Raw genomic sequence first — 26,215 nt, 5'->3', positions numbered from 1 at the left:
GTGTGCAAGGAGAAGCTTCTAGTCCATCTGAGAGAACAATCAAGCAATGCTTCCCCCCTCTGCTGTAAACAATATGAGAATTTGAATCATAAACCCATTGTTTTCTTGGGGACAAAAGTCAGCCACAGAAAGGAATGGTGGTTCCAGATGCCCTATTCAAAATATCCATGGATCCCGAGGGTCTTGGATCCAAACCCCGTCTCTGCTGCTCATTGCCCAGACCCCAGACCACCATGAACAAAATATACAAGCTTTAATATAATTTGTACGAGTGTGTGTGTATGCGCATGCACATGCAGTTATTGGCACTCAGAGCCTCACACTGTTGCTCGGCTTTCTCACAAAAGGCTGGTGTTTTACCACTGGAGCCACAGCTCCACTTATTTTTTAAGTCGTTCAACTGGAAATAGGAGTCTCCTTGACTATCCTGCTCAGACTGGCTTTGAACCTCAATCCTCAGATCTAGCTCTAAAATACAACACTTAAAGGACTAGGTCCTTTAGTCTAGCTTTGAGTCTCAGTCAGCCTAGTGCAACAAGAACTTCTTTTTTCATATCAAGCATGACAAGCCAATGGCTGACCCTCAGAAGGCCACGATCTTCCTGATAGGATAAGAGGCCACGCCTAGGCCACAAGCTGAACTATAGGTGGGGTACACGGGTCTTACTTAAGAGAATCACACAATGAAGAGGCACTGGGGAAAAGAATGAAAAAGGTAGACATCTACTAAGATCCAAGATCTCCAGCTCATCACTGCGACCGTTCGGGATCTATACACCGTGAAATGAAAGATCCAGAAGGCCAAGGTCTGTCTCCTTCATGGACTACTGGGCTTTGCTCTGTTATCGTCACCCAACCAAGATAACAGCATCCTGCCCACCTCATCTCTCTCTCGACAGAGGGGGGAACAGAACCACCACCCACCATATCCTCTACAGCCTCTGCCATCTCCCAACTGCTACAGGGAAAGATGCAGCAGAAACTCTCAAAGCAAAGCTGCTCTTTACCTGTGGACCCCATCCATCCCACCTTATCCTTGACTGTGAACATGAACCAGACAGGAAGAAGGTGGCTCCAACAACAGGGTGTTTGTTCTCAGGGAAACAGAATCCAGGACAAAACCCGTGGGCCTACCACTTCAAAACTCAATGAGGGGTTGGGATGTGGCCTTCTTAATAATCTTCCCAACAGGGGTCTTTGACTTCCTAAAGGTGGCTGTGGATGAGGCTGTATGAAGTCCATTCGGAGGAAACCTTGATGATTTCCTGCTTTGGAATTTGAAGTACATGAAGACCCACAAAGTTACTCAGCAAACGGTCTTTTGACTGGAAGATGCATAGTGTGCCTTCTCCAAAATGCTGGAGATTTAAAGTCGTTCAGATTTGCAAGTTTCTCAGATATTGGATTATGTGCATGGACTTAAACTGATGGAGCATCTTTAATTTAAAAAAAAAGAACTAGTATCTAAAGGCTCGAAATCTGAATTAGGAGTGTCAACAGGACAATCTTCGATCTACAATCCTGGATCTACAATACAATACAATCAGTAGGACACGGACACACACACACACACACACACACACACACACACACACACACTAAGAAGGATTGGGGAACTTCATTTTGAGGGTGCTCAACTTGTATTTCAATGTGGCACAGAGAAACCTTGCCGCGTTCCTACTTCCGGGTAAGTTCTGATAAAGAGCTCCACCCCCCACCCCCACCCCTGTGCCTCCAGCTCTAACTTAGGTGTGGTCCAGGTAAGTGACCTTAATTAAACTGTAAGACACTGACCGGACTCTACCACCCCTACATCCTCTGCCCACGCTACAGCCTCCATGCCAAAGATTAGACAACTGACCAAGTATGAGCCCTGTCCTAGCCACCCCCATCCACGGCCTGCCTCCCACACAGTGGGCCGAAGGACAGCTGATGGCCTGCAGAGAACACGGGTACCTGCAAGCCACCCCCTGCTCTCCCCGCCTGCAAAGAGCCATTCCTTTCCTGGGGGGTAGGCGAGGGGGATCTCCATTTGCCGATCAGTGCATCTAAAGCAATCCCGCCGACCTGCCTTTGCCCCTGGAAGCCCTGTTGTGCAAGGGGAGTGAGGAGCGGTTTCCACAGCGCCCCAGGGCTCACTAAACACCGCTGGCCAGAGGGGGTTTGGAAATCTCCATCCTGCGGGGGACTGAGTCTGACCCCTCCTTCCGGCACACAGGGGAGGAAGCGCAGAGTCGCCGGCTAAGAGGAAGGGCCATCCGTCCGGTACGATGACAATCCCATCGAGAAAGAGGGGTGAGGGCAGAGGTGCCGGGATTTCCCGAAGCCATTCACTTGGCCCAGGATGGAAAACAGGGACACCCCCCTGCACCCCAGGAGCACTCCTTGTCTGACAAGGAGACACCCACCCTGAGACCCTGAGCGTGACAGCTATGGTTTGGAAAGAGGGTGAAAATGGCTGCCTGGGATACACACACAAAGCCACAGAATGGCTGCCCACAGAGGCCCAGTGCCACGGCTCCGCGTCACCAGGTCCCCTCGCGATCGCGTGCGTCTGCGTTTTCAGTGGAGGGGGCTTTCTGCCTCCCTCCAGCAGACAACTCCAGCGCCCGTGTACGCAGCCGACACCAGCACAGAACACCATGTCCCTACCTTAGGCAAGTGGAAAAGAATCGGTTTGGGTATTAAGATCATAAATATGGAGAAAATCCAGCCAGGCCTGGCCAGGAGGCCAACAGGTAAGAGGTCAGGCTCAGAACCCCACGGGCTTCCAGAGCCAAGCCCTGCTATGTGCAGCCCAGAATGGAGCGTTGGCATTCGGTGCCTTATAATCTGGAGGTTCGCAGTTCTGATAGCCCAAACGCTCCCGCCAAGGCCGCTCTCTGTCCGTTGGGAAGACAGGACCTCGGTCTGCTGGAGCCACAGGACCAAAGAAACCAGGGCCCCGACACGGTCTTCCTCAGGAGATGAGCAGAAGCAATCCTAATGGTAGTAAACTCGCTGGTGAATTCACTGGCTAGGCTAATATTTCTTTGTGGACTTAAAAACGAGCTCGGTTCCCTAAGTGTGCCCAGAATTTACTCTTCAGATCTGACTTAAGGGACACAGATTCCTCTGTTCCTTCACCTGATTCGGTGATCACACTGAGCCTTTGCTTCCCCAGGACCGTGGCTACCCCCAAAGTGGGGGGCACCGTGGGAAATTTCTTCTCCCACTGGGGATAGGCTGCCAAAGGCATGGGGGCAGGTGTCAGCGGGGCTCACCCTGGCCCCTGGGGAAAAGGGACTCCTCCGGAGTCACCCCCAGGGGTCAGCCCCAGGGCAGGTTTCTTCATGCCGCCAGGCTGAGTCCCGGCATGTTCTGAGCAAGAGTTGGAGAGGGTTTCAGCAGCCATTGTCCGCTACTTCTGAGCAAGTCAGGGCTCGACGCTTTCACTCTGGGGCAAGAGATGAGCTTCTGGGAAGTTAAATGGAGAGGACATGGCTGGCCTTGGCAAATCTAGAGGCTCCATTTCTATTCCCAAGGCACTTTGTGTCCCCAGACACCCATGACAGGTGAGAAGGTCCGTGGTTGGCCGCTGGCTGGTTTCTGGAGCGACCAGCCCAAACAGCACATGGTTGTAAGGCAAAGTCAGTCTCTGTGAGTGAAAAAAAAAGCAATCCGGCTTCTGAATCAGAGTCAAGAGGCCCTAACCTGAGACCCCAGCTCAAATGCCTTTTCCAGAACAGGCACTGGTGGCTCACGCCTGTAATCCTAGCCACTCAGGAAGCTGACAGCTGAGGACTAAGGTTCAAAGCCAGCCTTGGCAGACAAGTCTGAGAGATTCTTATCTCCAACCAACCAGCCAATAATAATTAAAAGAAAAAAAAGGCCAGACGTGGAGGTGTGGCAGCCTTGAGCAAAACAAGCCAAAGCAGAGCACGAGGTCCTGAGTTCAAGGCCCACCACACACACACACACACACACACACACACACACACACACAGTGTTTTCCAAGTTCTTTCACAAAGCACTCAGCCCCTGTTGGCCTAGACTTCCTCAGCTATAAGATGGGGTAAAGGGTAGGAGCAGGGGTAAATAGACCAGTTCAATGAACCTTAAGCACCCCAACTATGCCATCCTCTTCTGTACACCCAGAAACCAGGTCAGTCCGGGCTGGCATCAGCGACAGAATTAGAGATGGAAACCTCAGCAGAAAATGGGTAAGTCAGCTGCTGATCAATTCTTTTCCTCCTACCCCACCCCGACCCCCGCCATGTCCTATGGCCCTCTGGTTAGACTTCAGGCTGAGGCCAATGAAAGTTATCACAAAGTAACACTCAAAGAAAAATCCATTTGGGGGTCACTTGTTACAGTAGCTCAAGGAAACTCATACACCCCTCATGGGAATGAAGCAGGCTCATCATTCCACTTAATTGTCCCGATGATAATAACAGTGGCTCAACAACGCAAACAACCATGTCCCAAACCACCTGGTACCCAGGTGTGCCCTCTGACAGGCTCCGGGCACTTGTCCTGCTTTTGCGTCTAATATACATGGGCCTCAGCGCACGATCAGATACAAGGGAAAGTGAGACGAGTTAATAACTTATCCTGGGCGGAGCTTTATGGTTAGCAGGGCCCTATCAGACCCAAGGCTTCAGCCGCAAAGGACCAGGGCAAAGACTGAGCACCTCCCTCCAGCTGCTTGAAGGCAGCCTGTTTTATTACTGTCACAATTACTGAGATGTGGAACTTTGCACTAATTTTCCCTCGCTGTAAATGGCTGAAAAGTAATGGTGTCAATTTTAATGAAGCTCAAGCAAGGCTCCTAAAAGGGCTCTCACAAACAATATCGACTCCCCTCACGTACGACAATGGCTTGCTGTTTAATTCCAGAACACAAGAATGTCACTTCAATTACACGGCTCTCACATTAAAGTGCTTATAGAGATGCCTTTCCAAGGAAGAATTTCAATAAAGAAGATCTCACCCATTCTGATGCTTTCTAATATCTGAACCACAAATCTATGTATCATAGCAACAAAAATAAAACCAGAGAGAATGAATTAAGAGCAGGAGTTCATTTTCACGGGGCAGTTTCTGATTGGCTGAGCAACAGAGAGATAGGCAAGAAGCTACTGTCGTGCGGTGGTCTATTAAATTTGGCTTGTGGGCTACCAGGAATGTGTTGCTGAAGTTTGAAGCCTTTTCCTTTCCCCCTACAGAGAAGATCAGATGACTGCTGGTCCTGCAAGTCTGCATGGAATACTTCAGCCGGCTCCATTCTTGTTTTCTGAGCGCTTCTCCAAGCAATTACCAGGGTTTTTGAGCAAAGATGAGAGTAGTTCCCACCTCCATTCTTACTGAAAATGTCTTAGACTCTACTGACTTCTGGCTTCTATTTATAAAGAAGGTTCAAGGCTTGGAAAATTATTGGGCTTGAGCTTTAATGGATATTCCCAACAAGCATTGTGTCATTATTGGCCAGCGTTGTGCTGGGCCATCTCCCAAATGTGTGACATAATCAGGGCTCTCGGCATTACTCCACACTCCACGCTCTCTCTGCATTAGCCCGCTGAATCACCGGCTCTTTTCAACAAGACTGATTGCCAGAGGATTAACATTAGACAGCACAATTCCATTATTCAGCAGCCCAATTCAAATCCCAACCCTAAACTCTAAGAGAGATTTCAGGGCTTCATAGGGGATGAGCTGCCAGAAAGCTCAAAGGGGAGGTGGGGTGAGGGGCTTTTGAATGCTTTACATAACAACTCAGTCTAAAACTTGCTGCAAGCCAGAGCCAGGGGCTGGAGCAACCCTGACCTGACTCCCAATCCCTGGCTTGGCCCCAACCATTGTTGATGAACTACGTAGAGACCTGTGTAAAGGCAGAATCTCAGAAGATGGCTACAGCACAGTTTCCCCCATCCCCGATAAATTACTTGATTTCAAAATCAGGTTTTTAGAGCTTTAATCCTGAAATCAAACTTTTCTTAAGTGGAAACCCTTCATGCCAAATTTGGTCCACATGGCCCAAAGACATTCTAACCCACGTGCTCTCCAATCGGTGGGTCTCTAGTGCCTCCGTGTCAAGAATTCATGTCAGCCATTCGCTTCTCAGAGGTGAATGGGCTTCTCCTCCTGTTTGTGATCTTCAGCAGAAGTCACTAACATTGCGAATGGCGGACCAATCAGGTACCTCACGAAACGGGCCCAAGGATGGGATCTGGGCAAAAGGTGTGGTACATGGCACTGACAACAACAACCCACAACAGGCAACACTCGGGAACTCACTGGTGTTTCCAAGGCTACAGGCTCCACCATCTGAAGATGTCTCATAAACATGCTCATCACCTGTGCACTCCAACCCAAAGGTATTGGTCAACTTGTATCCATGGTCCGCGCCACAGACAAAACTCCTTCCAGGAGCACACCCCGGACCGGCAGTGTCTAACAACGCCCCTGGACTCGGACCGATTTCCAGCTAGCTATGGTCTCCATCCCTGCAAGATGACTCCCTCCCCTCCGCAGCCCCAGGTGCCCTGCAGTTCGCCTTCCCCGCCCACATGGGCCATGTTTTCGGCATAATCTCCCTTTCCAGAATGTCAAGACACTTTACACTACGTGTACCTTATAAAAGATGAGGCCTGGGAACCAAGACGACCCTCCAAAACTCATTCAAAAAATAATAATAACTGGCTCATCCGGAAATAGAACACTGCCAAGTGCCTTCTAGAAAGAACGAAAGCAAGCCAAGTCTCCTTCAACGTGGCGGAGAAACGAGTCTCGCTTTGATGGCACCCCACGAGTCAGCCGAGAACGCGGGGCGCTGCCAACTCACCGACGACGTCGAGGTGGTACGTGTGGTTGATGGACCCGTACTCGTTCTCCACCACGCAGGTGTAGTTGCCCTTGTCCGACGGGACCACGCTCTCCATGATCAGGCTCCAGTGCTGAGTGCGGACCTGGAAAGAGCAAGGGAAAGGCGGGTTGGTTGTTTAGCACCGAATACGGAGCGCGTGGAACTTCACAGGACACGGTGTGGTGCTGACAGCACAGTTCACCATGAGAAAGGCGCTGGGTTCAAACCCCAGCACTAGTCCTTCCCACTTCCCCTCCCCCCCCCCCCCCGCCCCAACGAGAAGTCAGAGGAGGCAGGGAAGGCACAGGATTGTCCTCATAATTAATATCAGAACGGTGACAATAAAATAAAGGCCTAGCTGGGAAGGCCAGGCGCTGCTGGTAGCTCCTGCCTGCAATCGTAGCTACTTCAGAGGGTGAGATTTGAGGATCATACTTTGAAACCAGCACAGGCAGGAAAGTTCATGAGATTCTTATCACAAAAAAAGAAAAAGAAAAAGGCCAAAAGTGGCGCTGTGGCTCGAGTGGTAACGTGCTAGCCTGGAGCAAACAAAGCTCAAGGACAGTGCCCAGGCCTTGGGGTTCAAACCCCAGCAACAAAGCACCTCCCCCCACACATACACACACAGTCTCTAAGGCTTGGGATGTAGAGAGCATCTGCTCCAGTCACAGGCTAAAGGACGAGCAGGAAAGCCCAGTGGTCAGAACACCAGCCCTCAGCCTGAACGGCATCAGCACCCACAGCAGGCTGCCCATCCACGGAGCATCCTCCGTCCCCCAATCAGTAAAGAACCATCTAGAATTTACACTCGTCAGCACGGGCTGCCCTGAGCCTTCTTCTATGAGGAGCCCATGGGGCGGATGCTGTCATTCTGGACCTTTCTAGCTCCCAAGCCCCTCATTTCTTCCATCATGGCCCTTCCATGTCTAGAAATTAGGTCTGCCCCTCCAACCCCTGGAGGTAGCTGAAGAGATGGTGCGGTTTGTCCCTGATAGACCCAGAATGTCAAATATGGCAGCAATGAATCCTTAAGAAACTAAACGTTATATATTCGTTAGTTTGCAAACTCCTTGAGACTACACAGATAAGGAGCTGGGGTCAAAATAAACAGTTGTGACTCCTCCCCAGCCCAGATTCAAATGTTTTCACCCTGCTTGTACACCATGCTTTGCGATGGGCATAAGTATGTTTTCTTACTGGGACAAAAATGCCAATCTTCCTATCGTACGGTTCAAGGCCTTCTTATTTCTGTTGCAATCAAATCATTCCCAGGTATTCTGGATCTGGCATGCCCAGACCAATGGAAAGAAAGCAAAAGTAAATAAAAAGCTAGGGCTTAAGTCAAGTCAACTAAGATCAGTTCAGGAACTTCAGCTGACCTCCCGAGCCATGGCTAGGGCAGTGTAATAAGTGTTTTCAACCTTGGTCGCCTAAAAACAGATAATGCAAGCAGAGCCTTTGCAAGCAGAGGAGTGACTCATGGAACTAAACTAGAGAATAAGGAAAATCATCTCTTCAGGACTCCGTTCTAAGGACTAAGAGGGCAGAAGAGCCGAGCAGAGACGGCGATGCACCCACCCATCAGGGAGCAGGTTCGGAGGCTGTCTTGCAACATCTCTGTGTGCACCTGGAGCACACAAGCCATGCCTGCAGAAGACAGCAACCGGAAGTGACTGCTCCGAGTGAGCTGTGGATGGTCAAATGAATCCACGGGCATCTGAGCTGCCACAGAGGAAGGCTGTGCTCTGCACTGTGGTGCTCGCTCCTTGCAGAAGCAGCTGAGTTCAGACGGGAAGCCTTCCCTTTGGAGAGAGGGAGCCTGCCAGACCGTGCCGCCCCCATTTCCCACTTGGAATGGGAACTGTCTACCTGAATCCTGGCTCCCTGGGTGCTAAGCCAAGCTGGAACCTGAGAGCTGGAAGCCGGACCTGGCTAGAGCTGCAGGCAGATGGGCGCCCACAGAGCCTTGCCCCGGCCTCTCAGGAACGGCAGTCCCGAGCCTCAGGGAAGCAGGTCAGATGGAAGATAGCGTAGGGACATTACGTCACCAAGCCACGTAAGCCAGCATTTAGCCCTGCCGTAAACATGCAGTTCTTTGAGCCCCGGCTCAAATGTCAGGCCCCTAAGCCCTTAATCGTGGCCGTGCCTGCCTCTGGACCCCATCCAAACTGTCAATGTCTTTCTTGTGCCTGGACCCAGTTTTGGCACACGGTGTATTCCAAATGGAACTGAACCTGAACCGTGTGGGGAGAGGACTTGGGCTCCCTGGGCCCTAGATATTTAATCTTGGCATAGGCGACTCAGCCTGGCAGCTGCCTTTCTGTGCCCTCAGGGCCTACGGTCAGCTCTGCTTCTGGTGGGGGCCATGGGCACTCCACCCGAGAACTCTCTTCAGCAGGTTGGAATGTTTCCTTCCTGAGGATGCACACTGCACAGGTGGGTTAAGTTAGCACTTCTGATAAGATGCTTTTCTGATCAGTGAGAGCACCAAACACCATGCTTTACCTCCTCCGGAAGCTTGATCAATATCGCCCCGTGTGGTGCTGTTAATTTTTATTTAATGTATTTATCTTTTGTGCCAGTACTGGGACTTGGAACTCAGAGCCTCTTGCCCTTGCTTAGCTTTTCTGCTCCAGGCTGGTACTCTACTATCTGAGCCGTATCTCCACTTGCGACTTTTTGCTGGTTAACTGGAGATTAGAATCCCCCAGATTTGTCCACCTGGGTTGGATTTGAACTAAATCACAATCCTGAGATCTCAACCTCTTGAGTTGCTAGGATTATAGGCATGAACCACTATGCCCAGCATATTTTCTTTTTGCTACTCCAGTATTTGATTCCTTGACATACGTCACCAATCCCAAATTTTACAAGCTCGTAGTATTTTCCAGCTGGATGTCCTTAGAATCTGCCAGTGCGAGCATTTGGGCACTTTGAAGGGCATATCCTACACTAGTGAGGGACCGATAACAGCAAGCTAGACAACTACCGCAGCCACTCTATGAAAATGGGAAACAAGCACACAGTTTTGGTGGGGGGGGGGGGGGGGATCCTAGGGCCTATCTAATCATTATGCTTCCATACCACGCTTCAGGGGAAACTGGGAAAGATTTCCCTGTGAACAGAAATGTAAGATGTGCCCTTCACCTCAGTTCTTCAAAACCTCAGGTTTTCAAGGTTATGATTATTTTGCCCACTATGCTAAATGTATGTAAACCACCTCTGCTTTCACAGAGGAAAGACAAATACCCAATAAACATATGAAAAGATGCCTCAGCTCATTAACAACCAGGGAAATGCAAATTAAACAATAATGAGATGATGTTATTTGCCAGCTGATTAGCAGAAATTAGAATGATCAATGTCATTCAGAATTCGCGAGCATCTGTAGGGAACTACAAACTCAAATGGAGACTAGGGGCATAAACTGACAAAAATCTTTTTTGTCAAATAACCTAGTGACACTTATTAAAATTATCAATGTATTTAAAGAAAAAAACATCAAGTTAATGCCCATTCTAGGACACTTGACCACAGAAAAATAGCAGGATTGCTTCAAGGCACAGGAATAGAACTTGCCTCCTCGTTACACTCTGTAGCACAATGCTGGATCCCATCAAGAGAGGAGTCACGGTCAGACCAAGGTGGCTCACGCCTGTAATCCTAGCTATTCAGGAGGCCGAGATGGGAGGACTGCCTGCCCAGGGAGACAAGGCTGAGAGACTCATCTCCAGCTAACCAGCAAAAATCTGGAATTGAAGGTATGGTTCAAGTAATAGAGCACCAGCCTTGAGTGTAAAAGCTAAGCAAGAGTGGGAAGCCCTGAGGTTCAAGTCCCAGTGCTGACACCGAGAGAGAGAGAGAGAGAGAGAGAGAGAGAGAGAGAGAGAGAGAGGAGTGGGGAGTAAGATCTACTTCATTCTACATGAACAAATGTAAACCTCCTTCCCACAGTCCAAGAACTTGGTCGTCTTCTTGAGACTGGATGCTATCTGGCTTTAGTAACTGGCATATGAAAAAGGAGGTTGAAGTGAGGCGTCCATGACTCACGCCTGCAAGCCTAGCTCCTCAGGAGGCTGAGATCTGAGGATCCCAGTTCAAAGCCTACCCAGGGCAGGAAAGTCGGTGAGATTCTTAACCCCAATAAACTACTCAGAAAAAGCGGGAAGTGGCACTGTGACTCAAGTGTAGAGCACTAGCCTTGAGCACAAAGAGGCTCGGGGACAGTGCCTAGTCCCCGAGTTCAATCCCCAGGACTGGGGGGGGATAGATTAAATCTAAGTGTATTCATAACAGATCCACTGGGTTAGAAATAACCCAGAGCACAAATCTACAGGTGCTTTAGGCCTAAAGCCATCTATCCGCATGCTCACATGAACGAGGCTGAGATCTGAGAGGAAGTATACAAAATTGTTAACAAGGTACTTAATTACCTGTACAGTTGTGACTGTTTACTTTTTTCTCCCTTTTCAAGCTTAACAGAAATTGCACACATTCAACATAAAGTAAAACAGAACAGTTGGTCCACCGTCCTCAATCCTGCCCTGCAGAACTTCAGAGTCTGCAAGTCTCTAGCCAATGAAACGTGAAAGCCAGGGATGAGGGGCTGGGGATATAGCCTAGTGGCAAGAGTGCCTGCCTCGGATACACGAGGCCCTAGGTTCGATTCCCCAGCACCACATATACAGAAAACGGCCAGAAGCGGCGCTGTGGCTCAAGTGGCAGAGTGCTAGCCTTGAGCGGGAAGAAGCCAGGGACAGTGCTCAGGCCCTGAGTCCAAGGCCCAGGACTGGCCAAAAAAAAAAAAAAAAAAAAAAAAAAGAAAGCCAGGGATGAGAGAAATCTCACGCCAGCCCCCCGCCCCCCGCCTTGCTTTATTTTCATTCCCGCACAGGGCCAAATCTGTGTAGAACTCATCAGTATATCCCATCTGCCAAGTGACAGAATCGGTGAGCACCGAGTTTCAAAACTATGTTCACTAAAGTCTTCTTAAAAATAACATTTCAGTATTGAAACAAAGCAGATTGAAGCTCAGGGCCTGAACTCCCTTACTTGTAAACACACACACACACACACACACACACACACACAGTAGATTCTATAAACACTCCACTCTCTGTCTGTGCACAGACAAAAGGTGGCCCAGACAGGTTTGCTCAGAATTCTTCTGTTACCCAAAGCTCCCAAATCCCCCAAGCTGCCCTGGGGTGCCAACTGGGAATTACGGATTTAGCTTGTAGGGCACCAAACCCGAAAAGGCAAAGGTCACAGACCCAGTCTGTCACCTGGATGTTTGGCTTTCACATTGAGAAAAAACATTCAGACATTTCCAAACACCCATGTGTTCGATAACAAGTAGAACAAACACCAGCGGCCGGCCTCCGTGCCAGGCGGACCGGGGTGGGGGTGTGAGGCAGATCCCTAACTGGTTGCCACACGGCACGGGGAACCCTGGCCTTCCCGAAGGCACCCACAAACTACAGCGCAACGCAGACCAGGTGTCATGAAGACGCACAGCACCCCCAAACCATCCCTTCCGAGTGCATTTGCACAAGCGGGGTGCACATGTGTGGGCTGGCACGTGCCGTGGTTCGTTGTCACACCAATGTGAAGACCAACGCTCAGTATTATTCGTGATGCTTGTTCCAATACAATGTGGTATACCTATTCAATGGAATACTATTCTACCTTAAAAATGAACGTACTGGGGGCGACTACATAGATGAATCTTACATTCCTATAATGTGAAATAAGCCAGAACCAAAGGACAAATGTCCTATGATTTCATTTATATGACGTGATGTATCTGAAATAGGCAAATCCAAAGGCCAAAAAGAAAACGGATGGGCTGGAGGAGGAGAAGGAGAGGTTATCACTTCATTGGTACCTAGTGTGTTTGGAAAAAATGGAAACAGCAGTAAGAGCTACACAACATTGTAAATTTAATTAACACCTAACTAACTTAAAATCGTTTAACTACTGTAATTTTTCTGTTAGGAATACCTTACTGTATTTTTTTAAAGTCTTACAACCCACAGTGGTCGTAGGAAGAACAATATGAAACCTCTCGTTTTGCTCTCACTAGTAGTTCTTGGCTAAATGGTGTTTCCATGACCTTAGAGAGCTGTGGTGGGCACCGTGACTCTGACTTGACTGTAACAGTGCTTTCAAAATAAAGCAGGGAGCGGCTGGCATGAGTGGCTCAGGCCTGTGACCCTAGCTACTCAGGGAAGCCAAGATCTGAGGGTCGCAGTTGAAAGCCAATGTGGGCAGGAAAATCCCCCCAGAGATTCTTAATGGTCAGAAAACTGGAAGCAGAGCTATGGATGGCTCAAGTGCTAGAATGCTAGCCTTGAACACAAAAGCTCAGGAACAGCATCTAGGCACCTGTCACCATTAGAGTACACGATGTGCCGTCATCAGCGAAGAGACAAGAGACCAGTGCCCACCTCCCCCTCAGGCTGTGAGGGACAGGAAGAGAGGACGGACGGGCAACTCCACTGCCCAGGTGAACAGCTCAGGGATGCTGGCTGATACAAACATGCCCCAGTCCACAGCACAGAACGCTCGATCAAGGATGAAAACCGAAGTCTCTTGGCTAAGAAGAACCTCAATAAACTATAAACACCTTAGTACAGATTCTCCCCAATGCAGAAGACCAGAAGTATCTGGGGTTTGGGAGGATCTGCATATACATAATAAGATATCCTTAAGTCTAACATGAAATTCACAGATGTTTTAGAAATGCCTTAAGCAGGGCTGGGAATATGTGCTTGCCTCGTATACATGAAGCCCTGGGTTCGATTCCCCAGCACCACATATATAGAAAACGGCCAGAAGTGGCACTGTGGCTCAAGTGGCAGAGTGCTGGCCTTGAGCAAAAAAGAAGCCAGGGACAGTGCTCGGGCCCCTGAGTTCAAGGCCCAGGACTGGCAAAAAATAAAAGAAAAAAAAAAGAAATGCCTTAAGCATAGAGCCTTAAGGTAATTTACACAATACATCTGCGCTCCTTCCTTTCGAGGAATTGTTGTTTGTTTCTGATACAAGGTTTCACGACAGAGGCCTGACTGGCTTGGAACTTGCAATCCTCAGCCTCAGCCTCCTCAAAGCTGAGATTACAAGTGTGCGCTACCACACCTGAGCAATGGAATCCAGCCACGCAAAGGAGCCAGGGGCTTCTGTGTTGATTTCACAGCCATGTCGAGACAGCCTTTGTCCCAGGACCTCACTCTGCCTGTGATCTTGTACGTTGAAAAGCTAGTGAAAGATGGTGTTTAAGAACCCTGGAGGCCTGAGTCATAAAGCAAGAATGAACTGGAATAGAGGTCGTCTATTAATTATTCCAGTCATCTTCTTGCTTTTCTGCATTACATCGCAATAAATGTTTGGAACCTTAATAAAATATCTAGCCATGAAGCTAAACTCTATATAAAACAACCCCCCTCAAAAAAAAAATGATGTTTAAGATGACAAAACATCTTACATGCTGCCTGATGGCTCAGCAAGTTACTACGCTTCCAGCCACACAGATCAGCTGTCAATATCACCTCCCCAATCTTTCCACTTTAGGGGGGGGATGGGAGAAGGGGGGGGTCTGAGGCAGAGAGAGCTTAAACAACTCATCCCTGGTCAACACTCATGGGAAAGCTGGGTCTGTGGCTCAAGCCTGTAAATCCTAGCTACTTGGTAGGCGGGGCTTCAAGGCCAGCCCAGACATAAAAATCCCAGACTCCATCTTAATTAACGGCTGGGTGCAGTGGTACTTGCCTGTCATCTCAATGACAAAGCCAGGCAGAAATAGGAGAACAGCAATCCAGGCTTGCTGAGGCATAAAAAGCAAGAAGAGCCTACCTTGAAAACTGCCAATGCAAAAAAGGTACCGGCATAGGGGTTCAAGTGCTAAGAGTGCCTGCTTAGCAAACAGGAGGTCCCGAGTTCAAAGCCCAGTCTGGTCCAAGAGGGGAAAAGGCCAGGAATAAGTACAGTCAGATTTCATGTCCAGTTTTATTACTATATTAACTGTGTTAATAGCATCCAATGAACCTCTGCATGCAAGCTTGAAAAGAAGCAGAATAACTTAACTCCACCACATAAATGTGGCTCGGCAGGAGTCCCCACATAAACAAAACTGAGCAGTTCCACTGGTCATTTACATTAAAATGAGCCTCTGTTTCTTAATGTCTTTGATTTCATCTTACTTTTTTCTTTTCCCTTCCCCCTTCCCCAGCTCCCGGTGCAGGCCATTCCAAAACCAATTCCAGCCCCATGGACAGGGGCCACCAAGCCACAAACAGGGAGACCGAGCTGGAGCGACGGCTGGACCATGAAGGCACTCCAAGGTTAGTGAGATGACAGGTTTATGTGAGAAAAATGGAAAAATCGCAGAAATAACAAATGGTGTTTGTGGAAAGGTTCAGGTCTTTGCTTCCTGGAAAATTCTACTTTGGAAAACTTCATGAAGGACAGGAGGGACAGACGTGGGGGGGGGGGCTCAGACCTGACACCTTCCACTGAGTTTCAGTTTAGTCCTGGGGGAAACAGAAACCAGGAACTGTAGATAACACAGGCCCAAGCCAAAGGCCCTCACCGACATTTCTTTAAAAGCTTAAGGAAGCCAGGCACCCGCGGGTTAAACCTGGCTACTCGGGAGGCTGAGATGATGAGGATGTGGTTTGAAGCCTGCTGGGGCAGGAAACTCCATGAGATTTGTATCTCCAATTAACCACAAAAAAGCAAGACGTAGAGCTGTGACTCAAGTGGTAGAGGGACAGGCAGCCAGGCCCTGAGTTTTCAAGTCCCAGGACTAGCATTTAAAAAGAACAACAACAACAAAAAAAAAAAACCCACTAAAGATTCCCGGAGCTGATGACTCGCTCCTGTAATCCTAGCTACTCTGGAGGCTGAGATCTGAGGGTCTCAATTCAAAGCCAGCCTGGGGCAGGAAAGTCCCCATAAGACTCTTGATCTCCAATTAACCACTCAAAAAACGGGAAGCGGTGCTGTGGCTCAAAGTGGGAGCGTGCTAGCCTTGAGCAAAAGAGCTTGAGAGACAGTGTCAGGGCCCTGAGTTCCAGCCCCACAACCAAAACAGCAGGCCAGCAAAAGCTCTCGATGGATGCGATGGAGACCATAATAGAGGGTTAACCTGCCATGAAGACCATACTCCCAATCCCCACCCGCCCCAATGCTGCCCCATGAAGCCCCAGGCAGAGATGTCGGGCCTTGAGTAGACCAGGCTAGCCTGGCAGCTGGACAACTGGGGAGGTTTGGGAGCTTTGGGTGTTGGCCTAGAAACCAGGAGCTGATTCAACACATGGTATTGCGCTTTAGGTAACTATGTTTTCCCACACGTTGACAGTGCTTTCTTTCCTCTTCCACTCCCCCCAAACTCCCTGGAGCTGGAGGCAATTTCTAAGTGACCAGCGTCCCCAAAATAAATGTCCACTTGTACAAACCTGGTTGTGCAAGCATCTGCATTTGACAAGTCATCTCCCCGGTCGCTGGTCCCACTGCAACAACAGCTGCCTTCCACGCCCGAGAGGTCACAGCAAGGAGCTGGGCCCAGGTCACCGCCAACGGGAGCAGTGCCATCTAAAGTACACGTCTCCACTTTGCCTTGCATTGTGGGAATTTTTTAAAAGCAAAATACACTTTTGATTTTTGTCCCTTCTCACTCAAATTCTGCTTCTCTGTCCCTCCAGGAAGGGCTCACACATGAACGGATGAAATCACTCCGGTCACACGTGTGTGTTCACAGAGGCTGGAGGACCTGCAAAACGGGCCTTGCGTTGCTTTTTAAATAGAGGCGCCGCTCTTCATTGAGCAAAATGTTGTTGTAAGTAATTAAAACGGAGTTGCACCTGTTCAAAATCAAGCGGCGGCTCCTCATTAAGCAGCCCCCCTCCCCCCCCACCTCCCAGCAATATCTGTAATCACTAATTCATATTTGCAAAAGGCGCCTCACCCATAATAATGATGTCGGTCCCGGTCCCATTTATTTTGAGACCACGAGTCTCCAGAGGCTCACAGGCTGTCTTTGTACTTCCTTACAAGGCTGTCTTAATTGCCAGAATTAATTAGCCACCAGGATTCTGACCATTCTTACACTTCAATTGTACTGAAGTAAATCCTTGAAACTACATGGATCACAGCACCTTGCAACTAGCATCTTGTGGTTGAAACAAAACCACAGTTTCGGTTGCTTTCCTCTTTCCCTTCTATCTCACAAGACCTTTGTCTATTTTTATTTTTCCTTTTTTTTTAAAAAAAAAAGGTTTAATATTCTAATCTCATAGTACTTCATCTAACAAGTGAACTAAAGAACGAATCAGCCCTGTGCTTTTGGTTTCCCCTCCCTAGGAGGGGCTACAAGAGACAAGTCCAAACTTGGGGGGAGGGGGGCGGAGCTGCTTCCTTTGGCTCCCCATCCCCCTCTGGGTTCTGGCCTCTGGGTGTCAATATTTAAACGTTACAAAAAGGCAGACTTTTTGGTGCCCGTACTGAACTCAGAACCTTGCGTTATCACTCAACTTGTTGGTTCAAGGCTGTAGAGCCACACTTCCACTTCCGGCTTTTCGCTGGCTCACTAGCGGTGGATGGGAGTCTCTCGTGGGTTTGTTTGCCCAGGCTGGCTTTGAACCCCAACCCTCAGACCTCCGCCTCGAGTCGCTAGGATAGCAGGTGTGAGCCGCCCGTCTTGGGCTCCGGAGAAGCACTGAGGAGGATGGAGACGGAGGCCCTCCGCCGGCCTCCGTGCACAGTTACTAGGTAACATCTCACACTCCGGTGTCGAAGCCAAGTCCCATCCCTGGTAATGCAATCCGGCTCTGGCAAGGACAGCTACACTGAAGCTTTTCAAGTCCTGCTCCAGTTTAAGTTGTACAGATCATAAAACATATAGAAAACAGACCCTCAACTTTCAACCTTTCGGTTATTAAACTCTCCTCGTATGAAGAACAATACCAACGGGGATTGTACTTTCAAATTATATCCAAGTCCGGGGGAGTTTTTTTTAACTATTCAACATTGACACAATCAATGATGATAATTGTTCCCCCTCCCTTCCCCTTAGTAGATCCCTTCTCACTCCTGCCAGTTCTGGAGGACTTTGGACAAGAAATAAGAGTTACTTTAAAAGCGGGACTCTACCTTATAGCCCCCGATGCGGTGCTCCTGCTTGAATTCCTTGCCGTTTTTCAGCCACCTCAGGGTGGGGGTGGGGCTGCCGCCGGCCGCACAGCGGAACTTCACGGTGTTGGCCGCGGGGACGGCGTGCAGTCTCTTCTCCATCTTGTCCGTGTGGGTCCAGTACGGGGCCCCTGCGTCGGAAGGCAACATGGAGATCATGTATGTGGGTGGACAGTCTCATCGCACGAACAAACTCCAAGACGGCACGCGCGCGTCTTTACTGTCCATGAAAGGACCTGATGTTTCTGAAATCTTTGGATAATATTTACATTGGGGGGAAATATTTTCAGAAGTCTAGTCCAGCTGGCCTAGCAGAAGGTCTCCAGAGAGACTGCTTATTGGATAATATCTATTAACAAGGGACAGGAACAGTCAAGGCGGTCTCTCTCTCTCTCTCTCTCTCTCTCTCTCTCTCTCTCTCTCTCTCTCTCTCATGTTCCTGATGCCAGAAAATAATTGCATGTCAAATCATGTTTGAAAAGGCTACTTTCTACTCGCAGCAACCCAGTAACAGTGGCTCGGTCCTCTAAAATTACCTAGAGATGGCCACACCCATTCAATGATTGCCTGCGCACTAGGGAGAACCGGCTGTCTTGAACCACCACACCGATCCGTCCATCAGAGGTTCGAAAGGGCAATCGTCAGTTGTAGAAATTATCATCCGATCATGGGGGGAGGGGGGGGCCGCAGGGGGGCTTTCATTTCCCAGCACTTTACATGACAAGACTCTAAGACCACATCACAAAACGTATCCTCAGGGCTGGGGATATGGCCTAGTGGCAAGAGTGCTTGCCTTGTATACACGAGGCCCTGGGTTCAATTCCCCAGCACCACATATACAGAAAACGGCCAGAAGGGGCACTGTGGCTCAAGTGGCAGAGTGCTGGCCTTGAGCAAAAAGAAGCCAGGGACAGTGCTCAGGCCCTGAGTCCAAGCCCCAGGACTGGCCAAAAAAAAAAAAAGTATCCTCATTTCTTAGGTGAAAGAAAAGTATTTTCTCTCCAGTGGTTGTTATGAACGCCCGAATCACACCCCAAACCTACGATGATGACATAACAGTTCAATGGTAGGTAAAGTTATGACCTCACTGTCATAAGTGATTTTGTTTTTTTGGGGGGAGGGGCTGGTCCTGGGGCTTAAACTCAAGGCCTGGGCGCTGTCCTTACGCTCTTTTTGCTCAAGGCTAGCGCTCTACCACTTTGAGCCACAGCTCCACTTCTGGTTTTCTAGTGGTTAACTAGAGTTTAGAGTCTCATGGACTTTCCTGCCCAGGCTGGCTTTGGGTTGCAATCCTCACATCTCAGTCTCCTGAGTAGCTAGAATTACAGGTGTGAGTCACCAGCACTTGGCTACAAGTGATTTTTTTTTTTTAAGCCCAAGAAAGAAGGCAAGTTTTGAAATCCCTAAGTGAAGTATGCATTATAAATGGGAGTCACAGAACCTGCCCAGAATACTGCTACAAACCGTTCACACTTGCTAATAATTGCTAGTGACCATTACGGGTGGAGTATTTCTTCTCTGCCATGCATTACTCTAAGTAAGAGCTCGACGTGTTTGACACGTTAATCCTGACAACAACCCAATGAGAACAGCACTACGATAATCACCGTTAACGGCTGGGAAAACTGAGGCACCGAGTGGTGAAAACAAAAACAAAAATCCATCCAAAACCACAAGGCTCAGAAGAGGTGCAGTCCGCTGTTTAAAGCAAACCAATCTGATTCAGGAGAGAGCTCACTTTTTCCAGCCCCATTTTCCAGCACTAAAAAGAAGCCATTCAAAGCTAGCCCACACCAAAAAGTCTGTGAGACTTATCTCCAATTAACCAGCACAATGCCGAAAGTGGAGGTGTGGATCAAGTGGTAGAGAAGGCGGAAAGGAGGGAGGGAGGAGGAGGAGGAAGAGGGGAGGGGGAGGAAGAGGAGGAGGAGGAGAAACAGGAATAGTTTCCCCAAAGGGTGATTAGGACCTATACCTTCAACCAATGTGACATTCAAGACAGAAGTCCAAAACAAGGGGTCTGAACAAAGACCACACTTCCTCCTTCATTATTGCCCTGAACGTCCATGAAAATCGGGGACTACCATTTTACACTTCTATTTCTGTGGGTGCGTGAGCAAACTGGTAACCCAAACCCCATACTTTCCCTTAAGGGATCTGTCAACAGGGCCTGGAACATTCTAGAAAACTGACTATAACTGTGCCACTTTCATGAGGGTCAAACTCACAGTCACACCAGCACTCCCCAAAGCAGAGGTAAGGGGCTCCCAGGCAGGCGTGTAGCCTCGGTGTACATGGAAGTCAGGGAAAGGACGACCCCCCCCCCCCCGCCTTGGAGTCCACTCCCTCAAGCTGCAATGGGAATGACGGCCTCCATCCCACCACCTGCTCAAAACTCACTCACAAAGCCCACTGAAGGAGCAGGTAGACACCGAGGAGGTTCCTGTCCCTTCCTTCCTTCCTTCCTTCCTTCCTTCCTTCCTTCCTTCCTTCCTTCCTTCCTTCCTTTCCTCCCTCCCTCCCTCCCTCCCTTCCTTTTCATTTCTGTGGGTGCACACATGTGCTGGTCCTGGGACTTGAACTCAGGGCCTGGGCACTGTCCCTGAGCTTTTATGCTCTACCCCTTGAGCCACAGCTCCACTTCTGGCTTTTTTGGTTGTTAATTGAACATAGGACGCTCACAGACTTTTCCTGCCGAGGATGGCTTCAAACGGCGATCTTCAGATCCCAGCCTCCCAGACTTGTCAGGGTTTCAGGCATGAGCCACCATTGCTTGGCGGAGCTGAACTTTCCGAGCAAAGGCTCTGGATGGTCTTTATGCCCTGCACATCCAAGTATCCGGGTGGTAGGATTTACCTGGCATCTCCAGACACCCAAGACTGTGCATAGAGAGGCAATATCCTAGTTGGTCATCATGGAGAATAATGAGAAAGGAAGCACGGAGGGAAGATGACGGGCGGAAAGGAGTCCAAGGGAAGAAGGATTCCTATGAATCCAGTTGCATTCCCGAGGGTCACCGCTGGCTCCCGGTCTCACACGCCCATATACCACACACCTATTCTTCTGAGAGGTCACTGGGCAGTACTGGATTTCTATTTATCCACAAGCTCCCCAGGGCCTGACATCCATTGAAACAATTTCAATAATCTTTCATTTTAAAAGCTCCTACTTAGAAACATCCATCCACAGTCACTGAAAAGAAGCCATTGAGAGCACAAAATAAATTATGAGCTTTGTTACCACACAAAGACTTAACAAATCTGCCCTAAATGAAAAGCATACCTCATGCTGTCAGGTGTCTGCACCCAGGCCATTTGTTTAAGTAAACACAATAGCCTATTCACATGAATTAGCTAAATATTAATGCAGTAACCCTTTCAGATAGCATCAATTACGGCTGAGCTGATCCTCTGGAATTGCCCTTTCTTTGCAACATAAAGGAAATCAACAGATACGTGCTTACGAACCATTAAGCCAGACTTTTTTTTTTTTAATGTCCTTTAAGATGTCAAAAGTAGGATTTGGCTTAAGGAACCAGGAATGCTGTTCTTTTCTACTTTCCCTGGACTACACGAGGATGGCGTTCTGCAACGCTCTGAGCCGTACAGGGCCGCAGCTCACTGACCACCAGAGCCTTTGTCCCGAAGGAACAATCGTTTAAGGGTGGAAGCATTTCCCTGACATTTCTGGCAGGTAGCCACTTCCCTGGGGTGCAACTTCCCTATCTCCAAACTCTGCTTGTGGCAAAATAGATAGAAGCCATGTCTCCGGGCGCGGGTGCCAACTCCTCATCTGGTTCCCCGACACCCGAGGTGGATGATGGGAGGCCATGAAATCGCATCCCCAGAGGAGGAGCAGATCGCCTATGGTGCTAGAGCACAACAGTGAATTTTACCCTCCCTCAAGACCTGTCGCTTGTCCATGACCGAACGGAAAAGGAGCCAAGTGTTTTGAGGTGCCCTGGAGACCAGTGACCAGCTGCCCCTTGTGTGGTTGGAGTCCCATTTGGCTGACCAGGACTCCTCTCGTGAATTCTCCCGTCACACAGGCATGACAATGGCCACTGACTCTCCCTTTAAGATGGCAAGCATATTTCCTTTTTAACAAACACGATGCCGGATAGAAGAGATGATTTTATTGTTTTCCAATGGCTCCTCCTGAGATAAACTAGTTTTATAGACCTGGACCTAGAAAAAATAACATATCCATAAACCAGCCTTCAAACTCCCTGTGTAGCCCAGACTGGGCTCAAACTCATCATCCTCCTGCCTCAGCCTCCTAAGGGCTAGGTTTACAGGTGTGCACCACCACACCTGGTTCCGTGTGTGCTGTAATATTCCCTGCCATTCCCACAGCCTAAACGCATGGAAGCGAATGCGAAGAACCCCAAAGAAGAAGAAACATGGGCCCCAGTACCTTAAACAGATCAACCAAAGGCCGGGGAGCAGCTTTAACAGCTTTCATTCGGAGAAGATTCGAAATGTCAGAACAAATGAAAGATGTTCAAAAGCAGGGACAACCCATGCCCCTTAGTTGATGGTCACTCTACCTGTTTACTCCACAGCCTTGGAAGGGTGAATGTGTATAAACAAGGCATATCCAGTTGTTGGAGATCAAGTGGAGATCAAGCTGCAGATCAAGCTTCTATGTCATATGCTGTCTACCACTCTTAGTATCATGTTAGCGGGAATAAAGTCACTTTGCGACAAAGAGGAACCGGGACACACGAGTTGGCGGTACACTACAGCAAGTGTGAAGTTCACAAGTGAGCCGTGAGGACAGGTGGGGTCCCTCTGGCTCGGATATCATAAGTAGCAAAGCAACAACATTCTCTTAGTCACCCAATACGAATCATGAGTACATTTTAAAGAAGCGTTAAGACTCCACCACAATAATAAAAAAAAAAAAGTCAAATTCCATCAACCAAGGTTTAGTGTAGTGTGATTCCCCACTAGTGAGGATGCTGAGTATTTGAACTATACTTGAACACAGTAGAACGTGGCACTCACTGACCATCCTCACCCATGGCAAAGCCTTCCTTCTCTGGGCTGCCTCCTCGTTTCTGTTGCGTGCTTCCACATCAAGCCATCTCTGTCCCGGAAGCGATCTCGTGCTGTCTGACCAGCAGAGTGGTGAGCACTACAGGCCTGACTTGCCATTTGCCTATAGAATAGGCACTCAAAGAGACAGGGATGGATGGACGGACGAACGGGTAGGTGTGTGGTTAGATGGATGGATGGATCAGTGTGTAGATGGGTAGATGGATGACTATTACAAAGCTTTAGCTAGAAAATGAGAAGTGTTTTTGTTTTGTTTAGTTTTACTGATAAGGTCCCTTCCAGGTCTAACATTCTTTTTAGGCACCTATGTGCTAGGCAGATCTTGACTGTGTCAACAAATGGCAGGATTGTAGGGGAGGGGGTTCACCCCTATAATTTAACCTTAATGGGAAATCATAGGCTGCTGAACCTGCCTACATAAAAACCTTTCTATCTCCCAATACTGACAACTAAGATTTAAAGCCTCCTCTGTGTGTCTCTCTTTCTCTCTGTCTCTCTCTCCTTTCCTTCCTCTCTTCTCTCTTTCTCACCACACACACACACACACACACACACACACACACACACACACACACACACATACACAAAGAAAGCATCAGCCTCATGTTCTAAAAGGAAAACATGGAATCATATTACAACACTGTACCAAAAGTGACCTCAGTGACCATCTGGCCCGATGGCTGATGTCATCAATGTCACCCAGAAAGGTTAAGTGATTTGATCAAGGTCACACAGCCAGAGGCTGGGCTAAAGCGAGCCCCAAGTCTCCAGCTCCCTAAGCGGTGCTCTGTCAACCACTCCAAGCTGCCCTGTGAACTCTCCCATAGTCATTAAGTCAAAAGTACAAGATTTATGTGGGCCGTGGACGCTGATGACTGCCAAATGTATTTTTATTGATGCAAAAGTAAAAATAAAAAAAAGTAAACCACGGCCTGTTTCAGCTCCCAGATTAAGTCTCCCAAACTCCCTAAAGCCCCACTAAGGCCTCTGTCTTAAGTCTATAATTAGGGCTTTTAAAAATACCACTAATCAGGACATTCAAACACCCTGACCCCTGATGGGGAAAAATGTCCCTCTCCCTGCCTTAGACCGCCTCCTCTGTTTTGGGTTTGCCAGCCACTGAGCACACAAAGCTGGCACCGCATGGAGCTGGGCAGAGGTGTGAGGAGAAGACCTTCCTGTGGTTTCGCTTGAGGAATCTCACCCAGACTACAACTTGCTGACCACTGGGGCCTTGGATCCACCGACCCCCAAGTAAAATGACTTGTTGACCTCCGGGGAGGCCGCCCCATTACCCAGGGAGAATTCCCAGGATCTGCCTTCAAAGCAAAACCCTCCAGCCGGGCTGGGACTGGGGCTGCGGGGTCTGATGGGGAGAGGCCCAGGAGAAGCTGTCTGATTGGTGACCACTCCAACAGCAGAACCCACAGAAGCCACGTACTGACGAGCGTTCATGAGGAAGCATTCCCAAATGCTGTGCTTTCTCTGTTTTGTTTTGTTTTTGGTTCCTTGCAAGTCCTAGAAACTTGAACACAACTTTCAAAGGAAAAAAAAAAAAATGTTGTATCTGCCAACTTACCTACCACCTCTACAAGGTAAAAAAAAAAATCTCAATTAGAACAAAGGTAGCTAAAATCTGTTATCAGCAGGCTCATCGATGAAATGCGTTTGGAGTCTCAAGCCAATTATTGCCTTTGTTTTCCCTAGTTGTTTCCAAAAGAAGTGGGGGGGGGGGGGGGGAGTTGCCTTTCTCTCTGACATGGAGTAAGGAACACCTGGCTAAGTCAACAGGAATGGAACCAAAATAGAAAATTACCATGTCTGCCATCTTCACTTAAAAAAAACCAGAACCCTTTTCAGCAGCCAGAATCCAGATCCAGCTAGCTAGCTGTCTTGTTGAGCAAAAGTCCCAAACTTTTTGTCAGTCACAATCTTTCCAAGAGCTAAATCTCAGACTCTTTGAGAGCCATTTACTTTTAGGAGGGAGAGCAGAAAGGGGGCGGGGAGGGGCAACTGAACTCGGGGCCTGGGCACTGTCCCTGGGCTTTTTTTTTTTTTTTGCTCAAGGCCAGAACTCCACCACTTAAATCACAACCACAGCTCCACTTCTGGCTTTTTGTCATTGTGGGTAATTGAATTCTAGAGTCCCGTGGCCTTGCCTGCCCTGGCCGGCTTCAAACCACGATCCTTAGATCTCAGCCTCCAGAGTAGCTAGGGCTACAGGCGTGAGCCACCAGTGCCCAGTTTCATCAATCACTTTTAAATGTAATCAATCAAGCACACAATCTTCTTACTTGCTGCTGCTAACCCACTAAGATACCCCGGAACTAATGAAGAAGGATGGAGCAGGTATAATTCCCTATGCTAGCTCAGAGATTCTCAACCTTTCAAAACCCTGGACCTGGATCCATTTCAAAAATGAACATTTGGGATCGTAACGCTCTATGCAAAGACAGCGTGTTTCACTGAAGGGCATGTGTATAGCGAGCTGCATTATTTCCTGGCAGTCAGGCTTACGATGACATCAAGGATTGCTCTGTTCGGGGGAAACGTCCAGCACTGGCAAGCTGTGAGGTCATCAGCTAGTCAGCTGCTGAAATATGACCGAAGAATGCCCTTCGCATCTGAGAGAAGAACTTGACTTCAAAGGTGGGGAGAGGGCAGAGCCCCCAAACCAGACCATCGTGAGCTTTCCGATGCATGTTCACGCTAGTAGATGGGGATGTTTTTAAAAGGTCTTAATGGCCACTACGTTTGGAAAAGGCCTGCAGAAGGAGATTAAACAGATGTTTTACAGCAGGACGCCTCAGTTTGCAGTGTTTGCCAAATATGTCTCAAAAGACCGCACTTTTGATAGACAAGTATTTCTAAACTAGAGTTCCAAGGTGTATACTTTGGGAAACACCAACTGCTTCTCTTAATGTACCGCACAGAACCGAACACAGCTCTAGCGTTAGGGAGATTCATAAAAGGCCTGCCATTTCCCCAGGTATTCAATATTCAGTACACATCCAGGTGAGTTCCCACATTCAAGCTGTCTACTGGGAAAAGCAGGCCTGCTACTGAGACTCATGAGCCCCCCCCCCCCCACGCAATGCCGGGAGAGAACACGTAGACGTTCAAC

General features: G+C 48.7%; 1 protein-coding gene across 8 annotated transcripts in view; it reads right to left on the bottom strand.

Annotated features, from left to right (window-relative positions):
* The window catches only part of Fgfr2 (fibroblast growth factor receptor 2), a 103,340-nt gene that overhangs the window by 47,103 nt on the left and 30,022 nt on the right, over nucleotides 1-26,215 (bottom strand). For all 8 annotated transcript variants that reach the window (XM_048338103.1, XM_048338105.1, XM_048338104.1 and 5 more), the window contains 2 exons: nucleotides 17,993-18,162; nucleotides 6,824-6,947 (listed from right to left, as the gene is read on the bottom strand). In XM_048338103.1, coding sequence (XP_048194060.1) covers nucleotides 6,824-6,947; nucleotides 17,993-18,162 — 294 coding nt within the window. The remainder of the gene's footprint in view (nucleotides 1-6,823; nucleotides 6,948-17,992; nucleotides 18,163-26,215) is intronic.

The sequence above is a fragment of the Perognathus longimembris genome, chromosome 2 (genome assembly GCF_023159225.1).
Source record: "Perognathus longimembris pacificus isolate PPM17 chromosome 2, ASM2315922v1, whole genome shotgun sequence".
Taxonomy (NCBI): Eukaryota; Metazoa; Chordata; class Mammalia; order Rodentia; family Heteromyidae; genus Perognathus; species Perognathus longimembris.
Note: the sequence above shows the minus strand (reverse complement) of the source record. Positions and strands in the feature narration are given on the sequence as shown.